General features: G+C 31.3%; 2 protein-coding genes across 4 annotated transcripts in view; one reads left to right on the top strand and one right to left on the bottom strand.

Annotated features, from left to right (window-relative positions):
• Positions 1-8,877: 8,877 nt before the first annotated feature.
• LOC126884703 (eukaryotic translation initiation factor 3 subunit F-1) lies at positions 8,878-10,608 on the bottom strand. Its single transcript, XM_050650817.1, has 2 exons — positions 10,447-10,608; positions 8,878-9,788 (listed from the first exon to the last, which is right to left on the bottom strand). Exons 1-2 carry the CDS (start codon positions 10,553-10,555, stop codon positions 9,061-9,063), a joined length of 837 nt encoding a protein of 278 aa, XP_050506774.1. The 5' UTR covers positions 10,556-10,608; the 3' UTR covers positions 8,878-9,060.
• Positions 10,609-10,734: 126 nt separating this feature from the next.
• LOC126884693 (nuclear factor related to kappa-B-binding protein) overlaps positions 10,735-21,938 on the top strand; it is a 93,155-nt gene continuing 81,951 nt past the window's right edge. The window contains exon 1 of one of the 3 annotated variants that reach the window (XM_050650771.1): positions 10,735-11,672. The gene's annotated coding sequence lies outside the window, so the exon portion shown is untranslated. The remainder of the gene's footprint in view (positions 11,673-21,938) is intronic. The other 2 variants (XM_050650769.1, XM_050650770.1) reach the window with 2 other exon arrangements.

Consider the following 21,938-nt stretch of genomic DNA (forward strand, 5'->3'; position numbering starts at 1 on the left):
CTACCAACGAAACAACTATCGCCACGTTTGCCGATGATACAGCAATAATTGCGCTTGACCATGATCCAGTAGTGGCCTCTAACAAGCTACAAACACATTTAGATCGATTACAAAACTAGCTCCAAAAATGGAAAATCAAAGTCAACCACGAAAAATCGGCTCACATAACATTTACGAACAGACATGTAAATTGTCCACATGTTACAATAAACCACCAAGTTATCCCAGTGAAAGCTGAAGTCAAATATTTAGGTATTCACCTTGATCAGAAACTAACATGGAAAGCGCACATTAAAGCTAAAAAACAACAACTCCAAATAAAAACCAGACAAATGAATTGGCTTCTTGGTAGAAGATCACAATTATCCATAGAAAACAAACTGGCAATATACAAAATAATACTAAAACCTATATGGACCTACGGGATTGAACTATGGGGATGTACAAAACCATCAAACACCAAAATTCTGCAGACATACCAATCAAAAACTTTAAGAATCATTGCAAATGCACCCTGGTATATTTCAAACCAAACATTACAGGAGGACTTAAAAATACCATTCATAAAGGATGTAATAGGACTGCATGCGACCAAACATAGAAAAAGAAGTATCAATCACAACAACGAGCTGATTTCCACGCTTTCCAATCGTCCATTACCAGTTAGGAGACTCAAGAGACAGTGGCCAGAAGACTTGTGTGAGTGACATTTGTGTTAGTGAATACAGTGGTGAATAAGGTGAACCGGCACTGGCCGGCAACACCTACAAAACATTACATAATTATCAGTTTTACTTAATACTCCTTTGTACAGAGTAGATTGTAAATTTGCAAGTTAAAAAAAAATAAAAAAAAAGTTTTCACTTCCTTAGGTATCTTATTTATGTACCTATACCGCATCTTCGCATACTTGAAGTAACGAAATATCTACAACAAATACAATTTTGTGGTCCATTTTCCCAGATACAAATTAAAAATGTTGAATAACACATTTAAAAATAAATGAAAACTTTTTTCATTTGGTTTGATTTTTTATTTTCTGGAAGGCCATGCTTCGCATCCATACAATAAGATACTTTTAAAGATTCAGTTAAAGAGGAGGTGTGCTTTCTTTCTCTAGAGATGTTGAGCGCAAAAGTGACACAACCCACAAAATTTTTAAAATTAAATTATGTACAATACAGAACTGGTCTGCTGTATAATACTAACAATTTTATTATGTAACTAATCATACTTCTCATCGAGAGATGGTAGTGAAAGCCTCCCTTTTTGGGGGGTCGACCCTAAAATCGCAACTGTCATCAACACGCCTAACTTCACGGGAAACTTTGATACGAGAATTTGGCAAGTTCGAGCTTATAGTTAATAATTGTTACAAGTTCCTATTTGGTCCTTTTCTTATTTGTATTTTTACATTAGCTTTCCATTTATAATGAGTACAATACTCATTTTAAATTACTAATAAACTACTAGAAAAATCAAATATTTTATTTTATTTTCTTCCTCTTTAAACGTTTTTCTGGGAATCTTTAGTTATGTGTAGGAAAACAACTTAAACATGTATACTGCAATCTTTTTATATTCATCATAGTAAATGTTATCTTGTATACAGTGCTAGTCAAAAGTCCGTACCCCCCCTCGTATATTTTGAACGGTTATACCTATAAATTTGGAGGGAGGAAATAAACGGACGTAAGCTTCTTAACTAGTCATGACAGGTGACGTAATAGTGACAGATGACGTTACAGAGCCACTGTGACCGATAATTTTAAATGGGACCTTATGGAAAGTGATACCTCGTTTGAAAGATATTGAAAATACCTATTCAGTCATACTAATTTTGTTTGAGTTTAAGCTAATTTTGACGAACAAATGAAATAAATATAGAATTGTAGTTTCGCATTTAATAAATAAAAATTCAAAATTCCGCCTATGATTACTTGTCAAACAGGTTGACGTTGACGTAAAAACTACTAGAGAATTAAAAAACGTCAACATTGTTGACAAAAAATCCATAGGCGGACATTTGAATTTTAATTAATTAAATTTGAAACTACAATATTATATTTATTTAATTTATTCACCAAAATAAAAACCAACCTAAACCCAAAAAAATTAGTAAGACTGAATAGGTATTTTAAATAGCTTTCAAACGAAGTATCACTTGCCATAAGGTCCTATTTAAAATTATCGGTCACAGTGGCCCTGTAACGTCATCTGTCACTATTACGTCACCTGTCACAACTAGTTAAGAAGCTTACGTCCGTTTATTTCCTCCCTCCAAATTTCACTATTATAGGTATAACCGTTCAAAAGATACAAGGGGGGGTACGGACTTTTGACTAGCACTGTATACCTATATATTTTTTAGATTTCTGGTTTAACCAATTTACCCATCACAAAACACTAATGATTTTGAAATAGATCATATTTCTTAATATACAGTCAAAAATTTATCAGGTTTAGCCGATTTTAACTGTTGCAGTAATAAAAATCAATAACCTTTAGTATTTTTTCCAGTTTTTACGTTAAAAAAATATTGGGGCCATGCAAGTTCGGAAAAGTGACACCTATAGTTTCATAGCTCGGCAACATCTTTCGCACTTTTAATTATATTGTTAATCATATTGGTCCTGGTTACTGGACAATTGTCAAGGCCATAGCCCAAAAAAAATATAAGAAGAAAAAGTAATATTAATGTTGTGTTATTAAAAGGTAAACAATTGTATGTAGTAAATAAAATTAATTATTAAAATGCACTACTGCAAGCAAAATACAATTAATTAAATTTACTTTTATAATATAATATGTAATTGCATATCATATCAATACTGTGGAGCAACATATAATTTTTCTTCTTCATTGATAGTAGATATGAAATATACGTCAATTTGACAATTTCAATTGACAATGAATTATTTAAGAAAGTTGCAATATTTCTCCGCTATTCGCGCAAGATCGTTTCTCGTATCCCCTCCAAGTACTTACACACGACGAATAGCCAGTAGGTAACTTTTTCATGTTTGTGATTTAGCAGAAATTGTTACTAAGCGACATTATTTCATAAACTATTGAAAAAATACATTGTTCTTAAATGACAGTTTTGTTGTTTATTTGGCTTTATATTAACAGTTATGGTAGGAGAGCCCAAGCGGGGATTTTTGCATTAATTCGAGCGCGTCAGATTATCATAATATGGGGAGAAACCTGGTACCCTGTAGATGTAGCTCTACCATATATTGGCTCTAAACACAGGGGAGTTCGTTAAGGGGGGTCCGAAAAAAAAATCTATCCTAGAAAAACTCGAAATCGTCAGATTAAGATAAGGTAAGTTAAGTACATGCAAAACAGTGTATTTCAAAAATCTGACGATTTGGGCGGGGCGTAAGGAAATGGGTGTCACAAAGTTTCACAAGAAAAAAGCGATTATTTCACGAAATGAACGATATATCTAAAAACTAAAAAATACGTGCTCAATATTTATCAAAAATCTATCGAATGATATCAAACACGACTCCCCATGGAGAGGGGTGGGGGGTAAATTTAAAATAAGAATCCCGCGATATTTCGCGAAATGAACATCAGATCGAAAAACACGTATTCAATATGTTTGAAAAATCTATCGAATGGCACAAACACGACCCCCCACGGAGGTGGGGTGAGGGGTTACTTTAAAATTTTAAATAGTAGCCCCCATTTTTTATTGCAGATTCAGATTCCTTACGTAAAAATAAGTAACTTTTATTTAAAAAAATTTTTCGAATTGTGGATAAATGGCGCTATAATCGGAAAAAACGATTGTTGGAGATGGAAAATTAAATTTAAAATGGAAAGTCCCCACGAAAATGGAAAACTTTACTTAACTTTTTTTGGTTTTAGAACCTACTCTTCACAACCCAATAGGTCCCCAAAGCGCTCGAGTGACTGCACATTTAGCACACTTTCCTCCCCTACTATTATAAATTTATGAGGTATCTAAACTGCATTTAAAATTCGTTGGAATGATAACAATAATTTTTCTAAATTTAATCGCTTTAGTGTAATGTTTATCAAATGGTACTTGGTAATTTTTACTTTTCACTTAATTTATCTAGGCTCACAAATCAACCAAAGTAATACAGTAACTGCAGAAATTAACAGATGTATGCTAGCAAATAGAGTGTACTATGGAATAAAGAAAGTTTTAACACCAAACATAGTCACAAAAAGAATGAAAATAATGATATATAAATAGAACCCTAACCCTTCCTCACTCATCAGAAACGTGGATGATGACAAAAATTGATGAAGGACCTTTAGGCTGTATTGAATGTAAAATAATAGACATATTTATAAAGTTGTGCAGGAAAACGGATTATGGCATAGACGCTATAATTTTGAACTTTAACCAATATTATAGTGAGCCTAGTATTGGCAGGTCTATTAAAATAAACAGGCCACTTAGAGAGAATGAATGTGATGGAACCATCGAAACACATTTATAACTAAAAACCAGATAGATGGAGTTAGAAGAGGCAGGCCAAAAGCATGATTTAAGGACCAGGTAGAAGATGACTTGTGAGTAAACATTAAGAGAACAAAATTGGAAAACCAAAGTGAAGGGTAAGAAGGAATGGAAGCTGATTCTAGAGCAGGCCAAGACCCACCATGGGTTGTAAAGCCAATGATGATGATGAATTTTTACTTTTCAGCCATCAATGTATATACAGTTTATTTGCTTTCTTTGACACATCAATCTCTGAATGAATAAAACACATCTGCGTTACAATCTTATTAAATATACTCACTTATTCAAGAGTATGAAATATAGTTTCAGGTTATTTTTCCAAAATTGATTTTATTATCACAGGGTTGGCAGGTTTAAACCAACTGGTTTTTTTTAAAGAAAATAACCAAACTGGTTTAAAACAACTGGCTTTTATAAGAAAAAAACCAAAGTGGTATTTTTAATACATCTGCTGCAAATGAACAAACTAAAGATAAATAAATTCTATTTTTGTATTTTCGAACTTAGTTATTTGAATATTATTTCGTTTAAAGATTTTTTTTTGTTATATTAATTTTTTGTGTGTAAATAAAAATAAAAGTTGTCTCAATAATTTTTTCACTGTTTATTACTAGGTATTATGTTATAAAATAATTTATTCATTTTTGAAGTATTTAGACTTATAATACGTTGTATCAAATAAACCTGATTTAAACCAAAAAACCTGGTTTTTTTGAAAAAAACCTTGGTTTTTGCCAACCCTGATTATCAACTTCAATTAGTAGATTACAATGTAGTATTTATTACTACGATTTGTGGCTAATGCATTAAGTCTGAAGCCAAACTCTTATGTACAGCTGGTTCCTAAAAAAACTGATACGACTCTTAAAGCGTATTTTGTAGAAAATTGAGCAGTGTATTTTGAAGGATAAATACTTATTTCCACCTACCTCTACCGAAAGTATACTTTTCCTGACCTGATTATAGGGAGCAAAGTCGTACTTTTCCTCCCTAGGGAGTTATTGATGAAATAACTTATTGACGCCCTATACAATATTCTATTATCTATTAGGTACGTAAGTATCTATACATTTTAACGTTTATTTATAGAGCACCCTGTATTTTGCAAAATGGTAAAAACAGTAAATTGTTACTTTGATTTAACAATGTTTACATTAATAATTTGACTTATATTTGACAGTTATACTGTACCTACTTGTTAGTTTTAGTGCTCTAATAAATTTTGTCACTTAGTTACATAAATAAATTATTTAAAAATGAAAAAATTACTTGATATTTGAGGAAGGTGGAAAAATCATAAGTATAACATGGGAGGAAAAGTAGCACTTTCCTCCCTTGTTATACAAATAGCTATTATTTACATACTGTCACTGCCAAATCTCAAAATTTAATATATTGTTGAGTTAAGTTGTTTGTTTTATTCCTTAATAATAATAAACATACTAACAACAACCCTAGAGAGAGAGAGAGACATACTTTATTGATACAATGTACCAAAAGGCCATCGACCGAAGTCTTTCAACCAATTTACACAATTAATATACATTATTACAATATATGTTTTTGTTAATATTAATACAATACAATAATTAAAAAAAAATATTTGTATGTGGTGGTAATCACAATATCAGTGACAATTAGTTACAATACAGATGATGATTTGAATAGAGTTGTTTATTGTCTTGATGTGTAGCAGATTTCTTCAAAAAGAGTTCTTCCTGGATATCTATGGGCACTGTCCTCTGGTATCTTCACAATGTGGGGCTCAATCAAATTTTTGTTATTGTCATTAATAAAGAGATATTTAAACAGCTTATTGAGTCTCTCATTAATCGGTTCAATTCCAGTTTTCTCGTACAGCATTCTGTTGGATCGATTATGAAGTGGATTATCAGGATGACGCATTCTAGTAATTTGTCGAAGGCTATTTGTTTCAGCCACTTTTATTTTTGGCAGGACCTTTAGAATTATAGAAAATTGTAGAACCATACTCCAGCATGGGCCTGCAAATCATTTTATAAATATTGGCTGCTGTTTCAATCGTAATTCCCTCATTCTTGTATGTTAAACTTCTGAAGTGCTTTGCTCTAGTTATAATTTTCCTTTTTATAACTGCTGTGTGGTGGTTGAACGTCAATTTGTTATCTATTTCTATTCCCAAATACTTAACAGTTTGGGAGGGTTTAATAATATTGTCGCATATGTTTATAGTTGGTGAGTGATCTTTGATTCTATGGTTAAATATTATTAGTTTTGTTTTAGAAGGATTTATTGTTAATCTCCATTTATTCATCCAAGATATTGTGTCATCCACCTGCCTCTGCAATAAGTCCATTGTCTTTATTAAATTTTTTCCATATGATATCACTGCAGTGTCATCAGCAAATTGTAGCAAATTAGTGTTGGTTAGTCTATTGTCGCATATGTCACAACAACCCTATTTTATTTAAAACTATCATTTATATACTCTTTATAAAATGCAGGAATTCAAAATAATATCAAAATTTAGACCTTAAGAGGATACAGTAGCGATCAACAGGTAGCAACAAACGCGTTCCAAGATTGGGGCTCTAATTCCGAATATTTTGTCGAGATATTTGGCACACATATTCATAATATAATAAAGAATGGCGGTACAGAGCCCAATTTCAGAAATATGTTAGTACATGGAAATTACTCTATAACTAAATAAAATATTGAAAAAAGGAGCCTGTACCGCCATTAAGAAGAAAAAAAGAATGTGTGTGTACTTTGTATGCACGTAAGAAGTTATACTTCTATTATATGATTTCTTAAAAATAAATATACTTTCAGTAGTTTGGTTTAATTTTTTTTAAACACCAAACCAATTTTGTGCTTACCGCTTTCAAAAAAATAAAAAAAAAGTATAGGATTGCACTGGATTCGAACTCAAGACCTCTCGATCTCTGGCCGAATGCTATACAAAATGCGCTATGAGGGCTATGTCTTTTCGGTTTGGACGTACCTAATGACAATTCACGGTAACAAACAGACAAGGTGAATAAATATACAATAAAATGTTTTAATAATACTCATCTTACTCCTGGGGAAGACAAATCCAAAGACACAAAAATTATAATAAATATATTTACTAAAAACACTAATATGTATATTCTTTTCACACCTTTTCTTGCACTGATATATTTATACATAACTAGAAAGATTTAGCAACTAAACGCCATACTGTGTGTGCGCATGCGCGCAGTATTATGAAATTTTACTCTCAATCACGCCTAAAGAAGTATAACTTCAAAAAAAACTTTCTTCAAATAAACTTTTTTATCCCATGCCTAGATTTTGTGTAATCTTGGAATTTTTTATTTCTAACAAGAAATCGAACATATTATAACTAATTAGGGCAGCATAGAGAAATTATCACTGTCATTTTGACAAACCTGCGTCAGATTTTCTCTAATCTGTTCTTTTATCTTTATCGATATCTGTTCAGTGCAGTAGTGTGTTAATTTAAGAATTCGTTTTTGTTGTTTCATAGGAAAGTAGTATTTATTGATAGTTAATTTATTATATATTTGTTGTTGTTGTATAAGTTGTTGGCCTCTTTGAAATAATAGATTGTTGTTAATTGTGAGTTTTAGTTATATGTAGGTAGGTAAGTATATTTTACGTAAAAATATTTCGAATTCTAATCTGAGTATATAAAGTTTTAGGAGGATTTTTTATTCTAAAAATATTATCAATAGTTTAACAAAATGGAAAAAGTAAATCAAAGGAAAAATAAAGTGAAACCTTCCAAGAAAAAGTCAATTAAAAACTGAGCCGAAATTATGGGAAAAATCGAAATTTGTTTCGCTTCACAACAAAAAATGATTATTTATTATTGTTTTATTATTACATATTTCATGCAAATATCTATCTTAACATAAAATTTTCACCCATTTTGGTTTATTTTAATAAATATCTATTTATTAATAATAAAATTGTTTTCTATTACTTCCATTTAGCGCGACTATATTGTCAAAATATTAACCTTAGATAATGTCAGAGATTACCACTGTTGCCAAAAGTTTATGATACTATCTCCCGAAGTTATATTTTGTTGCTACCTGTTGATTGCTACTGTTTACTCTTAATAATAATGATTACAATTTATGAATTAACATAATGTAATCAGTTGTTTGTTTGTTTACTTTATTATTTGTCTGTCATAATTGTCAGATCAGATACACTGCTCAAAATGATAAAATCTTACTAAGAGTGGTATCAGTTTTTTTAGGAACCAGCTGTACATACATACAAGGAGGCTTTTTTAAATTTATTAATATGCAATTGGAAACTGGTTGTGATAGTAAAATATAAAACCATGAACCACACAAAAGAAACTAAAAAAAAATCCTATAAAATTTTATTTAATTAATAATAGTAAAAACTGTCAGAGCGTATGTGGTGTGACTACTTCACTAAACTACATTTAGACTACTAAGTTGAATTTAATATAAAAATATATAATTAAGATGAATTTTATTGGTTGGAAGAATATTTTATTTAAGAAAAACGGATGAGTAACATTTTATTTAAAAAGATGTTAACAATGTTAATTTTTCATTCAATTGCAATTGAGTCTTAATGAGCTGTGATAAAGTAATGACCATCAGGAGATCTTTAACATTACTGTTAAACATTTCTGAGAACTGTTCATTGTTCATATGTGGTACGGAATTGACTAAATCTAAAAGAGATCTGCCTACAGCATTGTTTGGTGCTATTCTGTTAGCCAATACATCTTCCACATACTGAAGAACCTGTTCTAGCAGCACACTCATTTTACTTCCAGCTTCTGATACTTGGTTTAAGTCAAGCATGGGATTGACATTTCTTGATCTGGAAGCTCCTGCTACCATTGTTTTTTGGCATAACTGAAGAGCAAATACTTCTGGATCATAACAGACTACATCAACAGGTATTGATGTGAACATACAGCCTTGTTTACCGTTTGGAACTCCTAAGGGAACACATACATATGCTTTGAGACCCATTCTACCATTTTGAAGACTTGTGTCAACTGTGATATGAACAGGGTTATTACATTCCCTTGAATAATACTCATGGATAACTGCACTGTGGTTAGTCACTTCATGGCCTGTAGCCCACCATCCAACAATTGACTCGCTCGAATTAACTCTTCGATTTAAATCATATACATCCATGGCATAGGATAGTTCTGCTTCAACCTGATCGTCAGTCTCTTTATGGGGCACGCAAAAGCAGTTTGTAACTTCTACGACTCCTTTGTCTGCCGTACCTAAAACAAGTTTATTTTTTATAAAGGTAAGCATTTATTAAAAATCAGAATACACATTCGATAAGTTAATTTATAACAAGCACAACATACTATAATAATGTACACTAATATGGCGTTATGAGGTACATCACCCAGCGGTTTCACCTCAGTTTCAAAGATCTATGGGCTATAATCTTGACAATCTCCTGTTGTTTAGTGGCTGCAGTGTCTGTTGGTTCTTTCGTCAATAACTCTGTGCTGACTAACGGGATGTTTAGGTCTCTATGCAGTGTTTGATTAGAAATATACCACGGGGCATTTACGATGGTGCGTAGAATTTTTGCTTGGGTTCTTTGTATTATTTTTGTATTTGATTTGCTGGCACAACTCCAGAGCTAGCAAAAGTTATCCAGGATAAAAGCTACTGATTCCTATTGACTGGATCGCCGATATATTGGCCAACCGATCCAGCTAACAACAGACCTATTGGACTTTTTATTACAAATAGAATATCTCAATCATGTAGAAATATAGCACCAAGTTTCGATTTAGCATCAGATTATAGTCCCATAATTATTTCCACAGCACAACACAACAGTGATAACAAAGTTGAGGTTAAGTGCAACATGTTTACAGAATTAGAGAAGTGTATGCTTCTGGTTAATTTTTTTTAACTTACCCAATAAGGTACCAATGACTCGATGGGAGTCAGCATTTCTCCGTTCGTAAGCATCTACAACTTGAAATAAAACCACCGGATGGACTTTTACTTGCAAGTTTAGTGCCATCTTGATGACGAAAGAACCGATTTTGACACTTGCGCACGCACGTGTATTTATCTGTCAAATTGTCAAACTTCAGGTTGGGAAACAATTTCAACACGTAAATCCCTAGAGATTATTTAAATGCCGGATTTTACGTATTTTATTTTCGCATTTATTGCTGTAAATAAATACTTTTAGAGGATATTTTTTATATAGAATAGTTTTAAAGAGACCAAAGATTTTGGTTTTATATATTTTTTAATGCGTTAAAGCCAAGATCTTCGTAAATTTATTAGAATAATGGAGGAGTTTTGCTGTTGATGGCTTCAACCAAAATGGTTTCGCGGCGAGTCGTTAGAGGTGAATATGCGTTGTTTTGGTATATCTATATCCGCAATGCAGGCGTGCCTGTATATTACGAGTTAAAAGTGAGTGCGGCCGAGATATTTCTGGAAAATACATAGCTCAACAACTAGGTGTGTACTGTTGATTTTTTAAAAATGTCTCCATTCCCCTCCCCCGCCGATTTCAAATCAAACTCGTTTGTTTATTGATGGTACCCTCTATCATCATGTAAAATTAGTAATTAATATGTCTGAATAAACACTCATAACGTATTTAACTGTAATTTTGCCTGTTTCGTATTAAAGGTGACCTTGATTAAGTATTATATTATTTTCAGTCATGAATGTTCTAATTTTGTAGCTCAAAGATTTAATACTTTTTTGAAATTTCCCACAAAGGGTCATGAACCTATGAATGTATTTACCAATTGGATCAAGATTTTGTTTAGAAAAGGTTCGTTCTTGCGCAAATTATTACCCATAGATAATTGGAAATGTCTTTGGTTCTTATGTTTTACTTAACCTCCAAACATTAATCAATGGAAAAAAAAATAGTGTATGTGGGTGAAGTGTAAAATAATAGTAGCAGAATTGTAGAGTTAGATTAAACAAAGTGGAACCGTAAGAATAATTATAAGTACACTTGCTTATTCTATGGATTGAGAAGATTATATCAAAATAATTTATGCAAGTAATCTGAGAAGCAAAGAGAAAGAAGCAATGCAACTGTTTAGATACAAATAACACACTACAATGTTTTATATGCAGATCATACCTTCACATTAAGTAAAAGGTAGGTAGGTATATTATAAGTATTTGTAACTTTCATTGTTTTAGCTATGTATATATTTTGACACCTAATACTTTACATATAGATAAGCCCAACAGTGTTTATAAACTTTATTTGTTATATAATAAGAGTACAGTCCCTTTTAGATGTACTTTATGTACTGACTTATGATAGTCATTATCTTATTCATACTACAATTTTTTTAAATGTAAGTTTTGGTTAATTAAGAATCATATAAAGAACTCTTTAAAAAATTTATTTGCCTGTCAATCTAGTTATAGCGAAACAGTTGTCTTTTTTATATATATTTCTGTTTGTTTAATAGCAACAGGCATTTAATAACAAACCGAATAATTTATTCGAATAACTTTCACTTCATTTAGTACACATTATCCATATTTTTCATAACCTGATTACAGTCTTGATAATAACTAATATAATTATTGTTGCTATGTATTCAATTTTCTGCTTGTTAAGTAAAAGAAAACATGTTTATAATATTTATTTATTTATTTATTTATTTATTTACGGGATTACCCCCATTACAACACATACAGTATAAATCAATCTTTGTAATATCTACTAAACTAGAGTAAAATAAATCTTAATTACATACTTATTAAACAAAAACGAAATATTAATAGTTATCGATTACACATATTACATCTATTACACAAATCAGTTCAAATAAACAAAAAGTACCTGTCAAGCTCTTTTAATCCGATTCTTAATACCAGCCAAGGAGACACCAAACATTTCCAAGTTATTCTCGTTTATAATTTTTAGTGTTCGCTCAATGGGCGAATGCATACCATAGTTTGTCCGATGAAAAGGTATATAAAACAAATCAACATGTCTGAGACTTCTGGAGGGAACATATAAATTAATAGATTGGAGAAGTTCAGAACAACAAATTAAACCATTTATTAATTTAAACACAAATACCAAATCAGAGTTATCTCGTCGAGTTTTTAATAAATTCATATTGAGTGTTTTTAAAATATAGGTATAATCATGATTAGTAATGCGTATGTTTAATTTGTATGCACAATATCTCAAAAATTTATTCTGCAATCTCTCCAACGTAGTAGAATGAGCTTGGTATTGTGGAGACCATACAATAGATGCATATTCCACTTTAGATACAACCAAAGCATAATATACCGTTCTTAAAGCCCCTACAGATAGTCTCAGACAGTTGCGAATGATAAAGCCCAAAGATTTTGATGCATTTACTGTTACACTATTTATATGTTGCACAAAACGCAACTGCTCATCAAATGTGACTCCTAAGTCTTTTATTGTTTTAACATAAGACAATTCATTTTCATTAATTGTGTAAGAAGTATCATATTTTTTATTACCTCTATAAAAGCTTATATAACAGCATTTAGCAACATTTAAATGCAAAATATTATTCTCACACCAAATACTCAACCGGTCTAAATCTTCTTGAATTAATGTTACATCAACATTTGAATCTACGGATTTAAATAATTTCAAATCATCTGCAAACATCAGGAAATCGCAATTTCTAAAACACTCTGATATATCGTTCACAAATATATTAAATAACAAAGGTGAACAGTGAGCTCCTTGGGGTACTCCTGATGTCACATGAATTATATTTGAATTAAAACAACCTACTCTCACCTGCTGTGTGCGATCTCTTAAAAAGCTATTGAACCATTGTAAGGATTGATGACTGAAGCCAAAAGCATTTAATTTTCCCAATAACATGTTATGATCTACTCTGTCAAATGCCTTGGAGAAGTCAGTATAAATAGTATCCATCTGACTTTTATTCTCCAACGCGTTTAATATTTTTTGTTCAAAGAGTACTAAATTTGTTACCGTTGATTTATTCTGAGAAAATCCATGTTGATTGTGTATTAGACGCTCTTTACAATAAAATTTTAATTGATCGTGCAATAGTCTATCAAAAAGTTTTGGTATAGAGGATTGTTTACAAACGCTTCGATAATTTGTTATGTCTTGTTTATTACCTGATTTAAAAATTGGACAGATATAAGAGTGCTTCCATAAAGTTGGGAAAACTGATGTCTTTAATGATGACTCAAAAAGAAGATATAAAGGATTAGTTAGTGAATATATACAGTTCTTTAGAAAGTAATCGGGAATACCATCTGGACCACTGCTTAACTTATTGGGTAGGGATAAAATGTTGTTGAAAATATCTTTCACTGATATTGAAAAATTAGGTATAAAAAGATTGTTGTTTCCCTTTACTTCCAAGTTATTAATATTTGATTGTGGCGAATAAACTGTTGAAATTGATGATATGATGAATAATGATCGACAATAATTACTTTTTACTATATCAAGTTTTTCTATCAAAGTTACCTTAAATTGTTAACATATTGATCGAGGTTATAACAAATATTTATGTTACAACCAATAGGGCTTTTCATCGATTGTCACATAATATTAATATATCTATGTCATACGTCTTTGGTTTGTATCATTGTAAAATACCAATAATGTATGACATAGATATATTAATATTATGTGACACATGACAGAAGCTCGAAACAAATGACTGTGAATGAAAAGCCCTTTACAGTCGGAAAAATGAAAGAATACCCATGAACGAACATATAAAACACGCTGTACTTTCCTGTCACCGTGTCACAAAGAAAATTGTCCAGTGCAAGTACATGTAACAATAATTATTACATGTACTTGCGCTGGCCAATTTATTGTGTGACACGGTGACAGAAAAATACAGCGTGTTTTATATGTTCGTTCATGGGTATTCTTTCATTTTTCCTACTGTATTTATGTTATAACCAACATTTTGTCTGTTTATTTAATATCATAATCGGCTATTAACCTATTCACTGCTAAAGTCCTTTTCATGAGCATTTTTCATTGCGTCACAAATGATAGAAAAATAGGTAAGTCCGTGATAATACACATTTATAACATTTATTCTAACATGAAATTTTAGTTAAATCTGACAGTTGTCACATTTTATTTGCAATTTGGCATAAAAACAAATCAATTGTGTTTATTGTATAGTCTTATAAATTGTACAGATTATATTCGTAGATAAGTATATTATTCGTAAATAATTTTTTTCGATTATAGCACCATCTATCGACAACTAGAATAAATGTTATAAATGTCTCTAATCACAGACGTGCCTTTTTTTGAAAGGCTTGAATTTGAAAAACTGTGAAGCACTGAAAGAGGCTCATAAGAAAAAGAATACACTACTTGTTATACATTCGCCAGGAGCAGAGCCATTTTTTCAAATAAAACTATTGTTTTGTTATTAAATAATAAATATTATGTTAACAAGTTGTTCAAAATTTTTTTTTATCTTTTTTTATTTCATGTCACACATGAGTGCCATAAGCATCCCGCCAAAAATGTATCATATAGTGCACACTGTCACTCATGTTTGACGGCTGTAACATGATATTTTTATTAGATAAAGTTTACACATTTATTTTTTCATACAATAAATAAAATATAAAAAGAATATATTTATACATAAAAAGACAAAAATGAATTTAAAAAATAAGACTTAACATTTCAGTTTAGGTTTTGACGGACCTGCCTTATTATATTCTATACAAAGTTCAGTTACTTTATAACACACTCACGAAGTCACAACTTCTTACTACCAGCGCTAACAAAAAACTGGTCAAATTAGTATGAACATACTTTGTCACCTATGAGTGACACATGCACTGAGAAAGTATCGGCATGGCATGCAAAGGTGACATGAGCACTGAATGAGTTAAAGATATGCTTATATTACATGGGCGTACTGGGAAAATCCACTAACTCACAAAAGTAAAGTTTTGAGAAAAACGCATTTAAACATTATTATATATCTTATGGCTTACCTCTTAAAAATCGGGTACACTGGCTGTTCAAGTTTTGGTACCTGGATATGATGTTGAAGGATGTTACCCACAGGTGGTGTGCACATATCGATGGCTTAGAACCATAGTGACGTAACTACAAAAAACACAATTTCTAATAAAGTGAAATAAAGGTTTTTAAAACAGGGTAAACCCAAATTACTAAATATTTAATGGAATTTTACCAACCGAAAGTATTTTTTAGTATAAAATAAAGGTAGGAGAAACAGAATTTGTAGTAAAATGTATTATTTTATGTTTTTGGTAAAAATGATATAGGTTTTAGTTACACCTATAGGTAGTTACGTTTTTGTTACACTAAAAAATGTAGATACGTTTAATCTTAAATGATCGTTTTAATAATAAAAATAAAAAAATAAACAGTATTTATTAAGCGAAATACTAAAAAATACAAAAAAATTAATATTAATCACTATCTTCTTGATTGGATATATTTTCGTTCCCATATGTTCCATGACACTCGTTTAAAGAAGCATAAAAACATAATATGTTTTGGGAATAACATCTTGACAAAGATGTAGACTCTATATTTTTTAGAGGAGATAGCCATGGCACTTGTATAGATGACTTACACAAACATTGGTTGAAACATCCAATTCTAGGAAAGCTTCTGAATTCATTTCGTATTTAAAAAACACTGTGTTTGGGCTTTCTTTTTTAAACTGAAACCAAACGACTTTAAGCCAATTTATTTTGTTGCAATTTGTATCTATTTTTTATTATGTATAGTTTTCTGTGTCAAGCTATTAAAATCGAAAAACGCTGTTTGATCCATTTCAGTTACCCTGTACTTTAAATTTCTGGATGCTGCTCTTATAATCGCATACCAACCAGATGGATCAAAAATGTCTACATTTCGACTTTTTTTTCTATTTGCGCATGGACAGAATCACATTCCATCATGGAATGGCCAGGTTAAAAAAAACTGGTTAATTATAAAAACACTCTAAATTTTTAACGGCATAGAGAAACATTGAAACCATATTAACATTTCGATTCTGTCCACCGCACAGTTGATTTTCAGATAAATGTTTCCAGATGCATGAAGCAATCTCGACTGAACCGCGTTTAGCCATTCCTTTATGCCAAACATAATTATAGGCATCTTTGGAAGCAACATTAAAAACTGTTAAATTATAGACAGCTAATCTGCGTTTGTAAAAAAGTTTTTTTGCATTAGTTTTTGGGCAATAGCGGACTGCTTCTAGATCGAATTCAGCTAAGGAACAATCACCAGCAAGTGCCTTTTCTTTTATGGAATTCTTCATATTTCTGGCTAATGTTTTTATTTTTAAATGGCTTGCGTGCTCACTCTGTTTTGTAGCTTGTTCGTTTGCTGACAAGTGATCAAATACGAAACATTTGTCGCACAAGTCCTTCCTGGGAGTATGAAATGTTAAACTCTGTATTAAAAATATATCTGTATTACCACAGCTTTTCTGGATTCAATTTTTTATATAAGCAGTCTTCTGTATAGAGGTTGTACATTATTTGAACATTTAAGTCGGATGCCAGATATTGCTTACCAGTATCTTTTCGGCAGTAATGAGACAGTACTCCAGGAAATAAATTTATATGATCAATAATATTCTGTTTAGCAATTTCAGGACGTTTATTTGCAGGTATGCGATGACCTCTTTTGTCAGATTGTATTATATTTTCCTAAGTGCGTTTAGATAGAATTCTCCTTACAAAAGTTTCAGATATGTCTAAAGTTTATTTTTACTATCATCCTAAAAAGGCATTTTAAAAATCTAAAACTAAAACCATTACTGTTAATCTCTAACCTGAGCTGGTAGGATTAAAATCTGGATCAGCTAAAGAGTCATCAGAATTTATGGTATCCTCAGTGTAATCTATAAAGGTAATAGTTTAAAATATATAGTTATTATTGTAATTGGTATATTATGAATTACACTTACGATTTTCGCGAACCATACCCACTAACTTTTTTCCCCTAGACATATTTATTGACAGTTATTATGTAATTTATTAGAAATTAAATAATTAAGCGCACATAAACAATATCTCCAACAACACACAATAATTTGGAACTATAAGCAATTTATAGGTTAGAACTGCGTCGCAAGGTAAACTTTATAAGGGACGGTTACGGTTAGTGCCAAAAGAACGTATCGCCCGTTACGAGCTTACTTTACAATATTTATTTATGAACCCAAATAACGTAAGCGCTCTTACTTTACTATGGGCCAAAACAAAAATGTTTTTTTGTACTTACGCGTAATGCCATCTTCTTAAATATTTATAGTACCTGTTCCGTTTCTTTGGCACTAAATCTTTACACCTTAGACATACTTTTGGCTATCTTAACTCGATTTCGCCAATTTTGTAGTTACGTCACTATGGCTCTAAGCCATCGATATATTATGTACATAAAAATATTTGGAAAAACAATATTTTATTCATGAAAACTTAGCAAAAGATGGAGTTTGGAGATATACAGTTTTTCCTGTTAACATATTGATGTTTGTAGATTTAATGGTATTGAAATGTCAAAATTGACAAAAATGGAGTTAATGGATTTTCCCAGTACGCCCACAATTAGTTTTTGTAGGTAAATCACATTTTACCAATAAACTTGTTTTTTTCTGTCATCTTGTTAACTTTTATCTAATTCTTTATCAGTCGATTTTGATTTCTTCAACATATTAGTTTATCCAATCATAGTTACTTCCCTTCTATAGTTTTTATTGTGGATTTTTGTCATAATTCATCTGGTATTTTGCCATTTTTAATCAATTATCATTAATTCTTCTGATACAGATCAAACTTATGTCAAGATCTTAAAGTAATTGCTATATTGCTTGGCTTGCAGGCCAGGTATCTAAAGTTTTACTGCTTCCTTTGTGAATGGGACAGCCTAGATCACAAAAGCCATTATAAAAAGAGATCATGGTCTAAACATAGGCCTCAAAAACGACATCTTGTAGGTCCACAAATACAAAGTTTGATAAAAGATAACAATTTTGAAAGCAGACTTAATGATTTAGAAAATAGAGCATGGACCTGTTTCAAAAATGTGGTCAAAAACCTACGGGGAAACTGTAATAAAGATTACAACTACAAGGAATATATCAACAATTTACTAAAAGCCTACAGTGATTTGGGCTGCAACATGCTCAAAATCCATTTCCTTGATTCCCACTTGGACCTTTTCCCACAAAATCTTGGAGATGTTAGTGATGAACAACATGAAAAATGTTTCGATCAATGTATTTCAACTACGGAAAAAGGATATCATGGAAAATGGAGTCCAAGAATGCTAGATGATTACTGCTGAACTCTTAAAAAGAGATGTGCCATAAGCAGAACACTCAAGAAAATCTCACAATCACCTTTTAATGTAATTAACTCATATCTATACAATGATGAGCGTGCTAATAACTGGCAGATTAATGCAAAAGATGGAAAACATAAGTTGTGAGATAAAAAGAAATGAAACTAGTAGAGGTGGGTAATTTAGCGATAAAAACCTAAAAATTTACATTCTATTTATTGTTTCCCACCTTTAGATGTATCGGATGGGTTTGGCAACTGTCACAGTGACAGTTGTAGTTGACATACTCCTCTGATATGTCTAAAAGGGGGAAACAATAAATAAAATGTATATTTATAGGTTTTTTTCGCTATATTTTCCACCTCCACTAGTTTCATTTCTCTTTATCTCACAACTTAATATTTTATCCATCTTTTGTGTTATATTACCGGTTATTAGCGTGCTCATCACTGTATAGATGTAAATAGGTAAAAAAATATGTTGTTTGTATTTTACTGTCACAAGAAAACCATATGTGATGGAAAAAAAATTGTCAAACTTGTTTGTTATTTTCAACCTCTTTTGGTTGAGTATTAATTTGTTGGTATCTACATTATATTTAAAAGATCTTGTACCAGTTGTTCTCTAAATATTGGAATATTGGTCATTGGAATTTAGATGATCATCTAGTGAAAAGGTCGTCACATCGATTTGTTTTTCTGCATTTATTGCAAGTACAAACTAGTTAAATTTTTTTTGTTATTGTTATTGAACTAATTGATTGTTGTAAAAAAAGTAGTTAGAATTCCATTTAGGTTCCAGTGGTGTAGTGAATAAAAGTATTATAATGGCTGATAACAGATGTTCATCATGTAAATTGGATTTAAAGGATAAGGATATAATTGTTACCTGTGACAGTTGTCATACAACATATCATAGTAATGAAAAATGCACTGATCTGGCACCCCTAGAGTTTAGAGCAGTAGTGATTCAAAATCGGTTCTTGGTTTTCTTCTGTAGTGAATGCCATAGTGAATTGCTTTCAAAAGTGTACCTATGTTGTTGAGACAGATTGAATCGATGTCAACTGAGATTGAATCGTTATGAGAGAAGGTTAAGCACTTGGAAAATAATAATGCAGTTTCTGAAGACAATACAGATACTATTTTAACTGAAGTGCATGAAAGAATTGTAAGGACTTCAAATTTAATCCTATATACTTAATGTAGAAGAATCTAAATCTGAAGATCTAAAAATAATAAATGAAGACAGGAAAAAAACAATTTAAATTCTAGAATTAGTCGGAATTAATAATGCTACAGAAAAAGTCTTGGAAGTAGTTAGGGTTGGGAAGTCCAATCCAAAGAAGCCTCGTCCAGTGAAGATAATTTGTGATGATAAAAACACAGTGCAAAGTGCCTTAAAATCTAAATATGTGTTGCGTAATACTGCTTATAGAATGAGTCAAGACCAAACTAAATTACAACAAGACCAGTACAAAAAAGCACAGGAAGAACTTAATAAAAAATTAGAGCAGGATCATGATATTAGCTATACTATTCGCTATATTAATGGATATCCCAAAGTCGTCAAACGCACTGCTACAAAAAACATAAATTGACTCCATTACAGTTATATTATCAAAATGGTGGGCTGCGAACTAAATTGATTGAACTTAATAATGTGATTTCATGTTCCATTTACGATATAGTTGTTCTTAATGAAAGCTGGCTCACGTCTGAGTTCTCACGTTTTTAGAGCAGATAGAAACTTATTAACCAGTAGTAAAACTAGAGGTGGAGGTGTTTTGATAGCTGTGAGGTCCCATATTCAAGCTAGTACAGTAGAACGTCGATAATCCGGACGTCAAAAATCTGGACCATCAATAATCCGGATTTGTATCTAGCAAAAATATCTAGTCCTGTCGCCAGGGGGTACAACGGCCTTCTTAATTCAGATGGACTTACCCAAGTTTTTTTTATGTATTTTGGCCCGTAGAACACGAATTTTTTGGGTAACAGTTGATCCGGATGTCGATAAGATTGTTATAAACCAAGAAGTAATAACAGCGATTTCTCGCAAAACAAAACATTTTTTTGTATTTTTTGGGCCATTCTAACCAAAAAATGTTCCTACAAATTTTTTCGTAGGATGCATAGTTTTCGAGATAAACGCAGTTGAACTTTCAAAAAATCGAAAAATTGCAATTTTTCAACTCGAATAACCTTTGAATAAAAAATAAAATAGCAATTCTGCTTACCGCCTTTAAAAGTTTGAGTCAAATTATATCTGTTTTGGATATTTGCATTGCTAAAAATTTATTTTTTGATTGTTAAAAAAAGCTTTAGACACATAGTGTTTCCCGTGCCTAATATATGCGTTTTAATGCATGCTACGTAGAAATAGCCCCGCTTGCACTTTTACCTCATCTACCTACTCGTTCGATTTTAAATGAGAAATCATTGAAAACATCACTCAAGCACTAGGTGTTTATAGCTTTCTTTAATAATAAAACAATAAATTTTTAGCAATACAAATAATTAAAACCGATATAATTTGACTTGAACTTTCAAATGCGGTAAGCAGAATTGCTATTTTATTTTTTAATCAAAAGTTATTCGGGTTCAAAAATTGCAATTTTTCGATTTTTTGAAAGTTCAACCGCGTTTATCTCGAAAATTATGCATCCTACGAAAAAATTTGTAGGAACATTTTTTGGTTAGAATGGCCCAAAAAATACAAAAAAATGTTTTGTTTTGCGAGAAATCGCTGTTATGTGATTCCTCAACTTCTTGGTTTATAACAATCTTATCGACATCCGGATCAACTGTTACCCAAAAAATTCGTGTTCTACAGGTCAAAATACATAAAAAAAACTTGGGTAAGTCCATCTGAATACAGGAGGCCGTTGTACCCCCCCTGGCGACAGGACTAATCTGATTCTTTTAAAATAAATTAAGAACTTAGCTGCGAAAAACGAACCTCTATCGCAGTTCAAAAATATTTTACACATTTTTTTAAAAGCCCAAATAGTGTCTGATGTTTTTACTGTACACATGCTGCTATTATAAATTAAGTA

Source organism: Diabrotica virgifera, chromosome 5 (genome assembly GCF_917563875.1).
Source record: "Diabrotica virgifera virgifera chromosome 5, PGI_DIABVI_V3a".
In the NCBI taxonomy this organism is placed as follows: Eukaryota; Metazoa; Arthropoda; class Insecta; order Coleoptera; family Chrysomelidae; genus Diabrotica; species Diabrotica virgifera.

Coding starts and splice junctions, on each gene's coding strand:
- LOC126884703 (XM_050650817.1), bottom strand. CDS start 10,555: ATGGCACTAAACTTGCAAGTAAAAGTCCATCCGGTGGTTTTATTTCAA. Junction 9,789..10,446: donor AGTCATTGGTACCTTATTGG/GTAAGTTAAAAA, acceptor AACTTGTTTTAG/GTACGGCAGACAAAGGAGTC.